Source organism: Cnephaeus nilssonii (genome assembly GCF_951640355.1).
Source record: "Cnephaeus nilssonii genome assembly, chromosome: 2".
NCBI classification, from domain to species: Eukaryota; Metazoa; Chordata; class Mammalia; order Chiroptera; family Vespertilionidae; genus Cnephaeus; species Cnephaeus nilssonii.
The window spans coordinates 3,197,860-3,214,370 of NC_137073.1; the positions used below are offsets into that span (position 1 = coordinate 3,197,860).

Below are 16,511 nucleotides of genomic sequence, written 5' to 3' on the forward strand. Positions count from 1 at the left end.
CTGTGACAAGGCCCTGAGAGCAGCCTCTAGGAGCTGAGCGCAGGCCTCGCCACCAGCCAGAAAGGAGATGGGGACCCAGACCTACAGAAACTGAGTCCTGCCAGCAACCATCGAGCTTGCAGAGCACCCCAGCCCTCGGATGAGGTCACAGCCATGGCCCACACCTTGGTTTCAGTCTCATGAGACCTCACCCACATCCAGACTCCTGACTCACAGGAACTGAGATAATAAATTTGTGTTGTTTTAAGTAAGTTTGTGATAATTTGTTATTTTGGGAATCAGAATTGCTTATCACCTGCCACCTGGTATACTTGTCTCCAACCTGATACCTAGTAATTTAAAAAAAATGTTTTTGCTTAGAAATGCTCTACTGTCTGTTAAGGAACTAGATAATGAAATAAAACTTGTGTCCAGGACAACTATATTCCATTAATATCCTCTTGCCCAGAAACCTTTTTTTCTCTCATCAATGCAAAGCAACTATACCGTTACCTTTAAAACATTGGCCTTTCCAGAAACACGCGTATCAGTCTTTCCTGGCGGGGGACTGATCTGGCCGCGGGCATTCTCTGCCCTCGCAGCAGCAGCCTTACCGCAGAGCATGCGTGGACTGTTCTGTGCATGAAGCTCTCCAACAGGTGGGCTGTGATCAGCCTTGACACCTGGCAATGGTACTCCACCTCACTGCGTATGAGAACCACCTGGAGAACTTCAAAAGCACTGAGTCCCAGGCTCTTGCCCCAGACCTACTAGTATTGAATCAAAATTTCTGGGGTTGGGCCAAAACAGTAGTTTCAAAAAGCTTCCAGGTGATTCTAACGTGCTGCAAGGATGAGAAACTGCTGGCGCTTACAGCAGGACTTCTCCAAGTCAGTGTGGGTACAGTGCAAGCCCCTGGTCTTACTAACTGCCGGTCAGTCCAGCAGGGCTGGGCCGGACTTGAGATGCGGATTTCTAGCTCCAAGGGATGCCGGCGCTGTGGGCCTGGCCGTGCTCTGAGTAGCGAGGGCTCATGGGCTGGCTTTTCCAGTCCTGTACTCCAGGCGGGAGTCTTCCCTCTGCTGCTGCTGCTGCCCTCCTCACGTTTCCCTCTTTTCCTCTCCCCTTTCCTCCCTGGATGCTATATTCTTCCTAGGATCCTCCTCATTCTCTTGTAGTTATCATAATTTGGGTCAAAATCTAAAGTCGTACTCTCAGGAAAAGTCTTAAACTCTTTACATAAAGCCTGGACTCTTCACACAAGTGAATAATTATCTCATTCATTTTAAATAAGGAACTTCACATTAATTATTAACTTGTAATGGTCAGTTATTTTTCATTTCTGTAAACCCCCAACCAAGACAAAACTTAAGAGTTTTTACTTCGAGGAGAGGAAATTCCTCGTGAACTGCGGTCAGGTGCGGAACTGACGGTCTGCCTGCACCCCTTTTAGAGTACGAAGTGGAGCTGCCCCCCTTTCCAGAGGGCTACAGAATCCAGCGAGAAGCCGTGCTCCCCGTGAGTCCTGCCCCACCCGAGCCCTAAATGACAACAGTACTGACACTGGGGACGGTCGCACAGTGTCCTGAGTTAGGAAAGACACTGGGGCTAGAACCAGGAACATGGGCCAGTCCTAGCTCTGCTTCTAACAGTGGGACTTCATCTGTTAAAGGGGTCAGGTAATCCTTGACTGATTCACAGCGCCTCTGTGTGGCTCAGATGAGATCCTGGGTGAGAAAGGCCTGTACAGTGGAGTCCCCACATGTCCACGTTGGGGACAGTTACAGGCAGAGCAGTTTTCCCCAGGCGTGCCCAAGGAGGCAAGAAGACACCTGTAGTAAGGGAGGAGGGCAAGAGCAGCAGCCAGGAAGATAGGCCCTCGGGCAGTCTGCTTGGAGCAGAATAGGAACTTACTGGAGTTTAACATGAAGCAAGACCCTGAGAGAGGAAGGGACTTCAGCAGAGTCACAGGAGTGGACCCAAACCTAAGACTAGATTCCCAGTCCATTACCGCAGCTGCAGCTGTCAGAGAACCTTGTCTAAGAACTGACTTGGCCTGGGATTGTTCTTTTTCCAAGGCATCCTGTTCTTGCTTTATGGGCGCACTGTTTTCTCACATTTCTCTGCAGATACCAATCACAGTCCCTTCCCTGAATTGTGCTTCTTCCAGGGCCAGGTCTTTGTAGATCTTGATCTTTGTTGTGTATGCTGTTGATGTTCTTTATCTGTGTGGGAAGCATTGCCTGTTTATTCAGAATGTAAAATGCGGGCCCGAGTGGATTTTTCTCTGTAGCTGGTATGGTTTTCTTCTGTTGTGCAGATGGGTTTGTTTTCTAGATACATCTGTTCTGTGATTAGAATCACTGTCTGAGAGCTCCCGGGGAGTGACTGATCACTGGAAGACTTTTATTCATGGTCCGAAGGCAGGGAGCCTCCAAATGAATGGTCAATTTTTTTTTAATCTTTTGACCACCAGCATGGCACCCTGAGTAGTTCTACTCCTTCCAAGGCTGTTTTTAAAATTTGTTTCTAGAAGAGCCATTGGAAAGGAGAGCTGGATAGAAAACGCTGCTGTGAGCCTAGCTTCACACATATTGAGGTGGCAGGAGCAGGCAGAAGGGAAATGTGGGCAGCAGACCAGTGGCGCCCCAGCCAGATTTTCACTTAACACTCTTGTTCATTATCATCCCCTTTTCGTCCTCACCCTCTGAGGACGTGAACCTCTGAGCATGAAGCCCTCGGGGATCCTGGTGGGAAGACAGACTCCCATCCGCCCAGGTTCAGGCTGCTGCTTCCCCTCTCTCACCTGACAGCTCTAATTCCTGTCTCTTCTGGAAGTGTTGGCACAGCTCATCCACGGATGGTCCTCCTGTTCTTCTCTCTATTAGAGGGTATTCTTCGTTTGCCATTTACGTGTCTCAGGAGGGAAGAAATCTAAGACTTGTGCTCAATATGCCCCCTAGAACCTAAAGTCTGATGCAGAATTGTATTCCTGTCTTAGGTTACAAAAGAAAATGTAATTATTTAAGCTATTTATATGAATTGATTTTCCCCACCCCCGCCAGGTTTCACCGATGGAAGAAAGCCTTTTCCGTGGCTTCAGTGCAGAGCACAGTTACCCATTTCCTCATTGGGCCACGGACTCACACATACCTTGCACTCAAATCAAATTGGAAACAATTGATCCCAAAACCTGTAAGTAAGGAAGATTTCCTCTTTCCTGGTTTGGGGTTTGTAACATTGCAAAACTACAAGGTGGGGTGGGATGGACAGACAGACCTCAGAGAGACTATGTAAATAACAAATGTGTTCTTGTTTTAATTATTAAAAGAAGTAGCCTTTTTCCATTGATTTATCTTTAAGGTTGAAATCTTACCTAATAATAGACAAACGTGTAAATTGACCATACCTCCGCTATGCCACCAGCCAATCAGGAGTGATATGCAAATTAATCTAACAAAGATGTCGGTTAATTTGCATATACTGTGCGCCGAGTGACCGGGCGGGCGGGACGCTTGCGTCGTCACCATGGCGACAGCACTGGCGTTCTGCCCCATCCCCGGTCTCTCAGGGCCTCTGGGCAGCGTGGGAATGCGGGGCTGGAACAGAAAGAGGTGGCTCTAGGGCCTGAGCGGAAAGGGGCTGGGCCGGAGTGGAAAGGTGGGGCTGGCAGCTAGGGAAAGGAAAGCCCAGTCTAGCACAAATCTTCCTGCATCGGGCTTCTAGTATAATGATAAATAACTAGCATACTCTGATTCTGTGTTAAATAGAGAGGGACAAAAAGTGAAAAGTAGCAGAAAATACCATGCTGCCCTGCTTTGGGGGTTGAAGCCAGAGACATAGACCTCCTGCCTGTGCCCCACTTCCTCCGGGCCCCCCGGGGCCAGGGCCTCTCCAAATGCTTCGTTCTGTTCTCTCTGCTCGTGTGCTTTGGGCCTTGGCAACCAGCGCCATCATGACCATGCCATGGTGCTCTATCTACTGTACCCTCTGTTCCTCTCTGACTTTAGTTCCCCCCTCGTCCTGTGCTCATTTCCCCAGCCTCACTGTGGCCCTGGTCCTGTGTAGTGCCTGGCCCAAACCCTCACTGGACTACAGAGGGGCCCAACTCAGCAGCCTCGAGTAATACTGAAGGCCATGTTATTTCCTGGACAGTTCTTTTTCTGGTTCAGAAGCAAATGTTCCTCCCAGATTAACTTGGTCATAAACTCTGAGAAAGAAGACACCTACTAAAAGGGTTCCCAGTAACTAACTGGGCTCAAATTATAAAAAGCAGAGTCCAGCAGCCATTGCTCAACAGGGCCTCTCACACAAGCCATGCTTTAGGGAGAAGATTGCACTGTTTCTGCTAACCCTTATAAAGGAGTTCCTGGAATCCTATTTCAGCCCATAGCACTGAGGCTTTCCCCACCAACCAGACCAGCTCTATTCTGACCAATCAGGGCAGTGCTTTTTGGACCAATCAAATGATAAGGATTTGGATCCCTCATTTGCATGAGGACAGACCAATTAGGGACTAGGGTCTGGTACTTCTGTCTATAGAAGCCCCTCTGGCTCTAAGAGCCCACTTTCCCTTTACACAGAAGGCTGAGTGTCCCCAGCTGAGTTGAAACACCAAAGATGTCTCACCTGAGCAGGGCAGAGCAGACGGGTGCAGAGCAGAGCTGTCTAGCCAGAAAGGGGCCTGGCCCCAGGGCGCCCCACAGCTATGCTGCATCACAATTGTTTTGCACTGAATGAAGTTTCCTTCTGCACTGCACCCCCAAGGACCATCACGTTGACAGTCGACCATGACCATGGACCATCGGTTGACAGCCCTTTGGGATCTTCAGCTGGGCATCTTATTGTTTGTTTTAGGTTCCCCCAAAGAATATTTGGAAACATTCATCTTTCCAGTTCTGCTTCCCGGTATAGCGAGCCTGCTTCACCAGGCAAAGAAAGAAAAATGTTTTGAGGTCAGTGGTTTTATTTCTTTACTAGAGGCCCAGTGCACAACATTCATGCACTGGAAGGGGGAGGGGGTACACCCTCTCACCGTCTGGGACCCATTGGGGGATGTCTGACTGCCGGCTTAGGCCCGCCCGGCTCAAGTAATCCTGACATCAGACATCCCCCGATGGGTCCTTAGCGCTGCCACTGAGGCAAGAGAGGCTCCCACCACCGCTGCTGCACTTGCCAGTCATGAGCCCGGCTTCTGACTGAGTGGCGCTCCCACTGAGTGGCGCTCCCTCTGTAGGAGCACACTGACCACCAGGGGGCAGCTCCTTCATTGAGCGTCTGCTCCCTGGTGGTCAGTGCTTGTCATAGTGACCGGTTGTTCCACCATTCAGTCAATTTGCATATTAGCCTTTTATTATATACGATTTCTAAATATTCATTTTTATCATATGATAACTCATTACCTCAGTACCATCAAGTGGTTGTTCTCAGAATGACCCTTTGAGAGTGAGAGCCTGTGTTTGGGGTCACTCAGCTCTAGCCCCGGCATGGAGTTGTGCACACACATGCCCTGCCCTCTGCTGGCCACTGGTTCTGGAGGGTTACTTGCCAGGTTTCTTGGGCCTGCTCTCCGGTTTGTTACTCCTTAGCTTTTCTCCCGCGCTGGATTCATCAGCCCACCTCTGGCCTCTCCCTCCTCCCCTTCATGCCAGATGCCATGCATGGACCTTGCTTCAGGAGAGGCCTGCCCAGCGAGCACTCATACACACTGGTCCCTGTCCCACTGCAGCCTTGTGAGTCGAGTCCCCATCCTGGCACAGCCCCACATAAATACCCTTAGAGACTCTCTCTTTTCTCCATGTGACAGGACACACTGGGTGTGTGTGTTCCCTGCACTTTTAGAATACTAGAGTTTTGGGTGACCCACATGGAAAGAATAAAAGAGCAACAACATTTAATATTGACCAAGCACTTGGCAAAACGATACTTTAAAAAAACGGCAGTAACCACAGTGCCAATCCAATCCGTTTGATGGCCCCAGGGTCTTTAAAGCACTCCCGGGAAAGGTGTCACCACGTGGTTGCCCCTCAGCACAGGCTCTCTGTATGACAAGAAGGGGATCCTGCACTGGTGGGTTTGTAACCGAGGAGACAATACTTCGATATTATTCTAAAAGAAATGCTTAGTTCTGAGACATGGGTGAATTCAAAGGGAACCTCCATCCTGCCTCATTCCCCTGACTTTCCAACACAGACCGGGTCCTGACGGAACCAGGGAAGACCACCAGGAGCAGACCCCCCTTTACGAACAGCTGGGGGTGCTCTGCTCAGGGAGGGTAAACAGACTGCCCCAGGCCCGCGGGCTCCTTCACCTGCAGGCTCACTGCCGCTGTGACGACAGTGCTGGGAGGAGTGCTGGGAGCCGTCTCCCTGAGCACTTGCCCACTGAGGTCCGCACTGGTCAGATCATCTCATTTTCCCTCCCAGCCCCCTCTAAGCCAGAGCCCCTTCACATCAATGCCCTTGTAGGGAGGAGGCCCCTGGAACGCAGGGAAGTTGAACATTACCTACAATAGCCTACCTCGTGAGTCACGGAGCACATCTTCAACCAAGGCCAGGTGATGCTGGGCCTGGGCTTTCGTCCCTCCCAAGCAGTGGGCGGTGGAGGCTGTCCGCGAGAAAATCCTGGGTTTACGTTCACAGCCATTTTCTGGAGGACAGATTGCGAGTTTTCTTAGGTAATAAAATCTAAACTGCTTTTAATTCTAATGTATTTTTCATTTGCTCTTTTGGCTTTCCCTGAACACTTAAATCTTGTCGCCTACTCAAATTGACCTTCCTCTCCCCTGTGGTGGTAACAGGGGTTGAGTGTGGCCAGGTGAGTGGGAGTGAGGCCGGAGGCGAAGCACAGAGCCTCAGCCTGGCCTGCCATTGTCAGGTGGCCTTGCCTCTGGCTTTAGGACCTACTGCTAAATAAGGGAGACCTCACAAATCACATTTCAGGGAACTTTTATTTTAATCTTGCTATTGGCCAAAGTATGTTCAGTGTGCTGTTCCTTTTATTGGACCGCACAAAGGATGGAATGCAATAATTAAACAATAAAATGAGCACAAGCGAATAACTTTTGTTTGAATGTGTTTAAAAATATTTTAAAACAGATTAAATCATCCAAGTTCAGTTCTATTCAGCAAATGTTAATAAGCCCTACTGTGTGCTAATCTCAGGATCAGGCCTGGGACACGGAAGGGACAAAATACAGCCCTGCCCTCAAGAAAACCAGCCTGGTAGTGAAGGATATTGGAGAACAAAGGTGGTTTTTAACTTTTTGTCCTCTGAAATAAGAACAGGTGTGGCAAAATGATGAGTGGCTCTAGTCGGAATTCACTTCTAGACCATGGGGCAGCTCTATTTAATTGCGTAGCATTTATGCAAATGTACTTAGCTGTGATTCTTCTCATTTTTTTGTTTTATTAGTATTTTTTTAATTTAATAAATCTTTATTGTTCAGATTATTACAATTGTTCCTCTTTTTGCCGCCCATAGCTCCCCTCACCCGGTTCCCACCCCACCTTCTGCCCTTACCTCCCCGCCACTGTCCTCATCCATAGGTGTACGATTTTTGTCCAGTCTCTTCCCGCACCCCCCACACCACTTTCCCCCTAAGAATTATCAATCCACTCCCTTTCTATGCCCCTGATTCTATTATATTCACCAGTTTATTCTGTTCCTCAGATTTTTAATTCACTTGATTTTTAGGTTCACTTGTTGATAGATATGTATTTGTTGTTCATAATTTTTATCTTTACTTTTTTCTTCTTCAAGCATTTCATATAATACTGGTTTGGTGTTGATGAACTCCTCTAGCTTTTTCTTATCTGTGAAGCTCTTTATCTGACCTTCAATTCTGAATGATAACTTTGCTGGGTAGAGTAATCTTGGTTGTAGGTTCTTGCTATTCATCACTTTGAATATTTCTTGCCACTCCCTTCTGGCCTGCATAGTTTCTGTTGAGAAATCAGCTGACAATAGTATGGGTGCTCCCTTGTAGGTAACTAACTATTTTTCTCTTGCTGATTTTAATATTCTCTCTTTGTCTTTTGCTCTTGGCATTTTAATTATGATGTGACTTGGTGTGGTCCTCTCTGGATTCCTTTTGTTTGGGGTTCTCTGCGCTTCCTGAACTTGTAAGTCTATTTCTTTCACCAGGTGGGGAAGTTTTCAGTCATTATTTCTTCAAATAGGTTTTCAGTATCTTGCTCTCTCTCTTCTTCTGACACCCCCATAATTCTGATGTTAGTTCACTTGAAGTTGTCCCAGAGGCTTCTTACACTATCTTCAAATTTTTGGATTCTTTTTTCTTTTTGTTTTCCCAGTTGAGTGTTTTTTGCTTCTTTGTATTTCAAATCTTTGACTTGATTCTTGCATTCCTCTAGTCTGCTGTTGGGTCTCTGTATAATATTTTTTATTTCAGTCAGTGTATGTTTAATTTCTAGTTGGTCCTTTTTCATATCCTCAAGGGTCTCATTAAATTTATCAGCCTTTTCTAGGAAATTCTTGAAAAACCTTATAACCGTGGTTTTGAACTCTATCTCCAGTCGTTTGTTTTCCTCCATTTCTTTTGTTTGTGATCTGTTTCTTTGTCTCCGCATTTTTGCTGCTTCCCTGAGTTGGTAGGGTGGCTTTGTGTGTTAGGTATCCTATATGGCCCAATGGGTCAGCCTCCCAGTTACCTGAGGTGGACACTCTTGGTGCACCCCTTTGTGGACTGTGTGTACAGCCTTGTTATAATTAAGTCTTGATTGTTGTTGGTGTCACTAGGAGGAGTTGACCTCCAGGCCAATTGGTTGTGAGGATCCGCTGTGTCTATAATGGAAGAACTGCTGCGCTGGAGACACGCTTATGGGGCAGGACTTGTTTCAGTGGGGCTTTGGTGCTCACTGAGTCTGCCTCTTGAATGTGTCACTTATGAATGTGAGTAGTTGAAATCTGGTGTCGTCTCACACTGACCACTAGATACACTAGCTTCTGGATCTCCATTGAGGTGCAGGTCAGCTACTGTCTGAGGCCACCCAGTAGGAGCTACAGTGAGAACTACAGTTTTCTCCTCTTTGCTTGGGGTTTGGAGGATTTTGGAGCTGTCTGACCAGAGCTGCAGTTTGTTAGGTTAAGCTGCGATGGGGAAGGCCATTTATATGCAAAAGTCGCTGTGTGGAGCTTGGGTGGGTTTGTAGATTGTGTGAGGTGGGGTCTCAGGGAGTCACTAGGCTAGGGCGTGGCAAACAGCGATGGCTGCCAGTCAGCTGTCTCTGTGTTTGCGCGTTTCCAAGTCCCCGTGTCCCACACCCCAACGCAGTAAACAATAATTGCTGGGCGCACCTCTGCAAGAAAGTCACCCTCACTTTTTGACCCGATGACAGACAGTCCAGCTTCTCCCCGTAGGAGTTTGGGTCCCCAGCATCTCCCCAGAAACTGGAGTTCAGAGTAATCGGGTGCTTGTCTCCCTTCAGGTTGAAAAATGCAGCGCACCCAGTTGCCCGCTGCCAGCCTGATTCGCGCGCCTCTGTACTTAAGCTTTTCAGCGCTTGTGCACGTCTCAATGCTCTTTTCTCTTTCCTTCTAGTTGTAGAACTTCCACTCAGCCAGCTTTCCCATGGTTCTGGGTGATAAACGTTTTGTCTTTTAGTTGTAGTTTTGAAATTATTGTGCGAGGCAGCAGTTTAGGTGTTTACCATGTCGCCATCTTGGTTTCTTCTGATTCTTCTCATTTATAACCCTTCCAAGAACACAAAAATCAGCTAAAGGGCAGTGTTTAAGATTTCACAATGAGCCTGGCTGGCGTGGCTCGGTGGTTGAGCTTCGACCCATGAACCAGGAGGTTATGATTCAATTACCAGTCAGGGCACATGCCTGGGTTGCGGGTTGGGGGCTTGATCCCCACTGGGGAATGTGCAGGAGGCAGCCAATCAGTGATTCTCTCTCACCATTGATGTTTCTATCTCTCCCTCTGCCTTCCTCTCTTAAATGAATACAAATATTTTTAAACAAAGATTTTTTAAAAAAGATTTTTTTTAAATTTCTTTATTGATTAAGGTGTCACATATTTGTCCTCATCCAAAAAAAAAAAAAAAGATTTTACATTGAGGGTTGCATATCTAATGTCTACCCATCAATAATTTTGTAACAAGGGGGTAGAAACAGTTTTAGCCTCTAGGCAATGGTAAAGTGCTTTAAAAGAATCAGAGAAATTTCTATTTGTATTGGAGATTAATGAGGGATCCTTGTGTCAACTCTTATTTCCTCTTTGACCTCCCACAGATGTGCTGCCTTTGGGACTAATGAAAATGGTGTGACCACCAGAGCTGCAGGGTACTTGCATGGGGCATTCAGGTTTAAATGATCAAGGAATGTAGAAAATGTGACTCATTCAAAGGGTTAAACTTGCAAGAATTAATAAACTTTAAAGACAGCCAGGCACACTGGAGTTCAAAATTGACTCTTCCCTTGCAGAACGCCCTAAGTAATCTCTGAGCCTTCTTCTTTGCCTATTAAAGGGATGACACAGGTGCTCCTGTGACTGGTAGGAAGAGAGGACATATTTAGTGATGCTCACGACATCACAATGGGATGTAACTGTCCTGCCACAGTCCCTCCAGGCTGGGCTGGGCAGCTCAGTATTTTGAATACTACACATAGGCAAGATGGGTGAATTACCATTAACTTATTTTATTTCCTGACTTAGGATTTCTTTTTTTTTTTAATATATTTTATTGATTTTTTACAGAGAGGAAGAGAGAGGGATAGAGAGTTAGAAACATCGATGATAGAGAAACATCGATCAGCTGCCTCTTGCACAAACCCTACTGGGGATGTGCCCGCAACCAAGGTACATGCCCTTGATCAGAATCGAACCTGGAACCTTTCAGTCCACAGGCCGACGCTCTATCCACTGAGCCAAACCGGTTTCGGCTGACTTAGGATTTCTTAACTAAATCTGATTCCCTCCTTTCCATACCTTCTCATCCCACATTCCATCCTCACCCAACCCCGGCATGTAGTCTTATGTTATTTTTGAAGGCTTATAATTATACTAGTGGCCCGGTGCACGAAATTCATGCACATTAAAAGGGAATTAATTAGAGGAAATATTTTAATATTGCTATTTCCCCTTTCTCTATAATAGAAGTGTTAGAGATGAAAGGAAATTAGTAAAATGTATATGAAAATAATATATAAATTTATTAATAAACTGGCCAGGGACGCAGGCAGGCAGCTTCACCTCAGTGCTGGGCGGGGACGCACGCCAGCAGCACCACGTCCCAGGTCAGGGACACAGGCAGGCAGTGTCACATCCCTGGCCAGGGGCGCACGCAGGCAGCATCATGTCAGCGCAGGGTGGGGACACAGGCAGGCAGCGTCATGTTAGCGCTGGGCAGGTCTGCGCGCACCTCCGCTGTGGGCCGCCCCCGGGCTGGGTGGCCTCCAGGCCAGGCCACATGGCAGGCCTGCACACGCCTCCACTGGCGCCTCCCTGGGCTGGGCCGTGCGGAGGCCCTCCTAGTGATGGCAATCCCTGTCCACCCGCTCCTGCTGTGCATGCCTCCTGCCGAGCAGTTGTGATGTTATGGTGTCCCAGACAATTTGCATATTCCTCTATTATTACATAGGATCACTGACATCTCAACATTTGTCAGACCCAAGTAGCACTCCTGTTATCCAGATCTGCACTCAGACTTGCATTTTCTTGATTCAGTTGTTCCTCACACCCTATCATTGGAAATACATGCTTAAACTGAATGATAACTGGCCAGAATTAATAACCCAGCCTTCTTATCTGTCTCCACAACTGGACTTCAAATGGCTATAATACAGCAGCATAATTCATTACTTATTGGGGCCATTTAAATTCTCTTGTGTGAGAGAACAAAAATGGTGGCATCGGTAAATGTCTGTACTCGCCACCTCCCACAACCACATCAAAATTACAACTAAAGTACAGAATAGCCATCATTCAGAACCATCTGATATCCAGATGAATGAAGTCTCACAACTAGATAAATACAGAAGAAAGTACACTGAAACCCGTAGGAGGGGCAGAATGTGCTGTTTTTTTAAATTGGGAGGCCACCTGTGAGGAACAAGGGGGTCCCAGCTCAGGGTTCCAGTGTTGAAAAGAGAAGTCCCTATAACTACAGGCTATAAAAACCAATGGGGATTGTGGCTGAGTGACACTAAGGCAGCCGGAGTCTGAGGCAGTCTCTCTTAAAGGGCCAGTGCATGAACTTCCTGCTTCCTCTGAGTTCCATCACCGGGTGACAGCATTGGGGGAACCAGGGACATATGGACAGGAACTGGCATCAGGGCAGGAACTCTGGGGCAGCTTTCTCCCAGATGGTCACAGAGGTCATTGTTCCTGTGATAGGACCTCCCCTCTCCCAGGGCTGACTGGCAGCCATATCTGAGTTTCCATTAGCATGCTCCAACCTATCAACAAAAGGCCCAAGACCCAGCACTAGCAGCAGTCTGCCTTGCTTTTCAGAAGGGCCTCACCAGGGCATCTGCAAGCCCAATACAAGTAGCAGCCATCTGCAGATCCCTCTGTAGCTCTTGCCAGGTGGCCCAGGCAGTGGCTGACTTTGCACCTCCCAGGAGGCCACAGACCCAGTGCACCCGGTGGACAGATTCAGATCATAGCAGATTACAACTCTACACATCCACAAGTGACACACTCAAGAGGCAGACTCAGTGAGCATCAAAGCCCCACTGAAGCAAGTCCTACTCCAAAGGGTTCTCTCCTGCACATCAGCTCTTCCACTGTAGGCACAGCTGGTCCTCACAGCTAATTGGTCTGGAGGCCAGTTCCTCCCAGTGGTGCCAACAGCAATCAAGTCTCAACTACAACAAGACTGTGCACATAGCCCACATAGCTCCTAGAGTGCCCAGCTCAGGGGAATGGGGAGGCTGAGCCACTGGGCCCTACAGGACACCTACTACACAAAGCTACTCTACCAATTCCAGGAGACATAGCAGCTCTACCTAATGCATAGAAACAGGGAAGCAGACAAAATGTGGAGACAAAACATCACAAATGAAAGAAGTGGAAGCAAGCAAACTACTGGATACAGTTCAAAACGATGGTTATAAGGTTACCCAAGGCTCTTCATGAGACCATCAGAGGTCTTAATAAGAATGTCAAAGACATGAAAAAACAAACAAACAAAAAAAAACCAGGCAGAAATTAAGCATACACTAATTGAAATAAAGAATAATTTACAGGAATTCAAGAGTAGAGTAGAGTAGAGTAGAGTAGAGGATTCCGAGAATCAAATCAACAATTTGGAATATGAGGAAGCAGAAAACACCCAAGCAGAACAAAAAGAAAAACGAATCTGAAAATATGAAGATAGTGTAAGGAGTCTCTGGAACAACTTCTGATGTACCAACATTCACATCATGGGGGTGACAGAATGAGAAGAGAGAGAGAGCAAGATACTGAAAACCTGTTTGAAGAAATAATGACAGAAAACTTCCCCTACCTGGTGAAAGAAATAGACTTACAAGTCCAGGAAGTGCAGAGAGTCCCAAACAAGAGGAATCCAAAGAGGACCACACCAAGACACATCATAATTAAAATGCCAAGGGCAAAAGACAGAGAATCTTAAAAACAGCAAGAGAAAAGCAGTTAGTAACCTACAAGGAAGAGCCCATATGACTGTCAGCTGATTTCTGAACAGAAACTTTGCAGGCCAGAAGGGAGTGGCAAGAAATATTCAAAGTGATGAAAAGCAAGGACCTACAACCAAGATTACTCTACCCAGCAAAGCTATCATTCAGAATTGAAGGTCAGATAAAGAGCTTCACAGACAAGAAAAAGCTAGAAGAGTTCACCACCACCAAACCAGTATTACATGAAACGTTGAAGGGTATTCTTTAAGAAGAGGAAGAAGAAGGAGAAGAAGAAAAGATAAAAAATATGAATAATAAAATGGTGGTAAATACATATCAACAATTGAATCTAAAAATAAAAAAACAAACAAGGAATCTAATGAACAAAGTAAACTGAATAAAATAGAATCAGAGGCATGCACACGTGGAACAGACTGACGAATCTCAGAAGGAAGGGGGCAGGGGAAGAGATTAGCTGTGAACACAGTATGGTGGTGAAGACCTGGGGCAGGGTGGGAACTTGGTAGAGGGGGACAAAAGGGGATGGGAAAGGGGGAAATCTCTAATGCTCTGTACAATAAAGATTTTTAAATAAAAAAATAAAAAATTTGTAACAGAGAACATACCAGAGATGTCACATTCAAATACAAATCTTGTTTAATTAAGATAAACTCACAATTAAGAAATAAGGACTGCATTTCACATTTGGTTATGCTGCCCACAGAATTCTTCCAGAAAACTTCCCTTGTACATGCTCTATGCCTAGTGGAATCTCAGACTCACAGGTAATAAGAATGCTACTCCGGACAGAGCAGGAACACTGCAGACTGGGGGTCTCAGAGCAGGGAGGACAGCCAATTGTACACCTACTGCAGGAAAGCATGGCAGAGGCAAACTGGAGGCCTTTGTTCTTGGGATGGGAAAGGACAATAACACAATTCAAATACTTCCGTAACACTGAGACGGCCAGAGTATGACTAGGGGCTCTGGGAAGCCTCTAACAGTTAGTTCACCAAGCACTAGTATCAGGTAGCTTTAGGTGTTGTTGTTTTTAAACCACACAATAAAGAAAAACTTTTTTTACTAAATAAATAATTTATTGAAAGCATTTATATTAAGTTGCTAAAGAATAATTGCTCATTTGTATTTACCCTTCTAGCCATTTTTTTCGTGCCCTCCTTATATTGTTTTGTGATATGACAGAGCCCCAATAGTACATAGGAGGACCCACTAAATATTTGTTGGATAAGTGAATGAATATGGTTCCTTAAAAGTAAAGTCAGGGTCTACTTTCAAGATAGCAGTTAAGTTATGAGAACACTTGTCAGTTTGCCATGGCAATTACATAAGAGGCAACTTCCTGCCTGTCCCTGCAGTGTCCGGATTGGAAGTAAGCTGCGCAGGTCTGTTGGAGTGAGAGCAGAGAAAGGAGCAAGTCCTGGGGATTGAGGCTGGGACTCAAGAACAGTCGTTTCCATCACTTTCGGGCCCTCTCCCAGCCCTGCACCTGCAGGCACCCATGGAATTCTCCGGGATCCCCCGGTGGGTGCTTTTCTTGCCACCACACAGAAGGGGCTACGCAGCCCCAAGGCTGAGCAAGCCATGGTTCACAGCAAGCAGCCTGGTTCCTGAGTCCAGAAGTTTGATCGCTAGACCATGTTGCAGGTTGGCCTACGGGCTTGCCAAAAGCAGAGACCAGATTCTGACTGGAAAGGGGTCTGGAGGCTGTGCGGGAGAGGAGTGAGAAGCTAGGCAGCTCTGGGGCAGTCCCCAGGCCAGACCCTCTGCAGGCACCTGGGGGAAGCCCTTCATTTAGGTTGTCCTGTAATACATGACACTCCAAAAAGATAGGGGAATAAAGCAGCGGGACCGGGGGGAGGCACTGCCTGACTACTGTGCTGTAGAGCACGTGCCCAGGTGTGCACATGCCTGGCGAGTGTGTTTGTGTCTGCACACATGCACAAGAGGGGCTTGGGCAGGACCTGGCCTTAGAATCAGCTCCACCATGAACACACTGTGGTTTTCATTTTGATTCATTTAATATCCTGATTTTTTAGTTTATGTCATTTTTAATTTGTTATTATGTCATTTTAATATTATAAATTGGATTCCAATTAGTTTCATAAAGATCCTAATCAAATACAGGGTATCCCCCAAAAATGTAAACACACTTTAACAGCTGATAAGCTCAATTTTGAAAATGAAATTTATTTTTTTTCTGATGCACCATTCCCAGAGGTACTGCAATACCGGGTCGATGAGTGGACGGAGTAAGTTCCTATTCCATCTCCCTATTCCAAAAATACATTTAATATAATGGACTTGGAGAGAGGATGTATCAGATATCCTATCTAATAATAGACAAATATGCAAATTGACCATACCTCCGACACACCCACAAGCCACACCCACCATCCAATCAGAGTGAGTATGCAAATTAACCCAAACCAAGATGGCTACAGCCACAGAGAGCAAGGTTTCCTAGGTAACAGAGGAAGCCAAGCTTTCCACCTGCCCTGGCCAGGCCTAAGCCTCCACTCAAGCTACAAAGTTTCAATTATAGAAGGTAAACAAATTCAAACAAATGGCGGCAGAATGGAGCTTGAGAGAGCAGGCCAGGGTTGCCGCCGGCAACAGGGGAAGCAAAGCTTTCCACACACCCTGGCCGGGCCCACCCGCTTAAGGCAACAAAGTTTCAATTATAACCCCAACACAAATGGCTGCCGGCCTCCTCGGAGGGAGCCCCAGGCTTGGCTACGCTCCAGGCTACAAAGTTTCAATTGTAGAAGGAAAATAAATTCCAGATACCAGGGCCTCCACTTGGGTTGCCAGGGGGTGTGGCCGGCCTGCAAACCACCACAGGCCCCTCGCTCAGGCCACCCCACACCCCAAGGGAACCCCCACCTGATCCGGGACGCCCTTCAGGGCAA

The 16,511-nt window shown here is 46.8% G+C and overlaps 1 protein-coding gene across 3 annotated transcripts in view; it reads left to right on the top strand.

The window, feature by feature from the left end:
* Positions 1-16,511, top strand: part of IQCK (IQ motif containing K) — a gene marked incomplete at its 3' end in the record, with an annotated part of 106,324 nt that overhangs the window by 4,087 nt on the left and 85,726 nt on the right. For all 3 annotated transcript variants that reach the window (XM_079784083.1, XM_079784082.1, XM_079784084.1), the window contains exons 2-4: positions 1,433-1,497; positions 3,045-3,174; positions 4,837-4,934. In XM_079784083.1, coding sequence (XP_079640209.1) covers positions 1,433-1,497; positions 3,045-3,174; positions 4,837-4,934 — 293 coding nt within the window. The remainder of the gene's footprint in view (positions 1-1,432; positions 1,498-3,044; positions 3,175-4,836; positions 4,935-16,511) is intronic.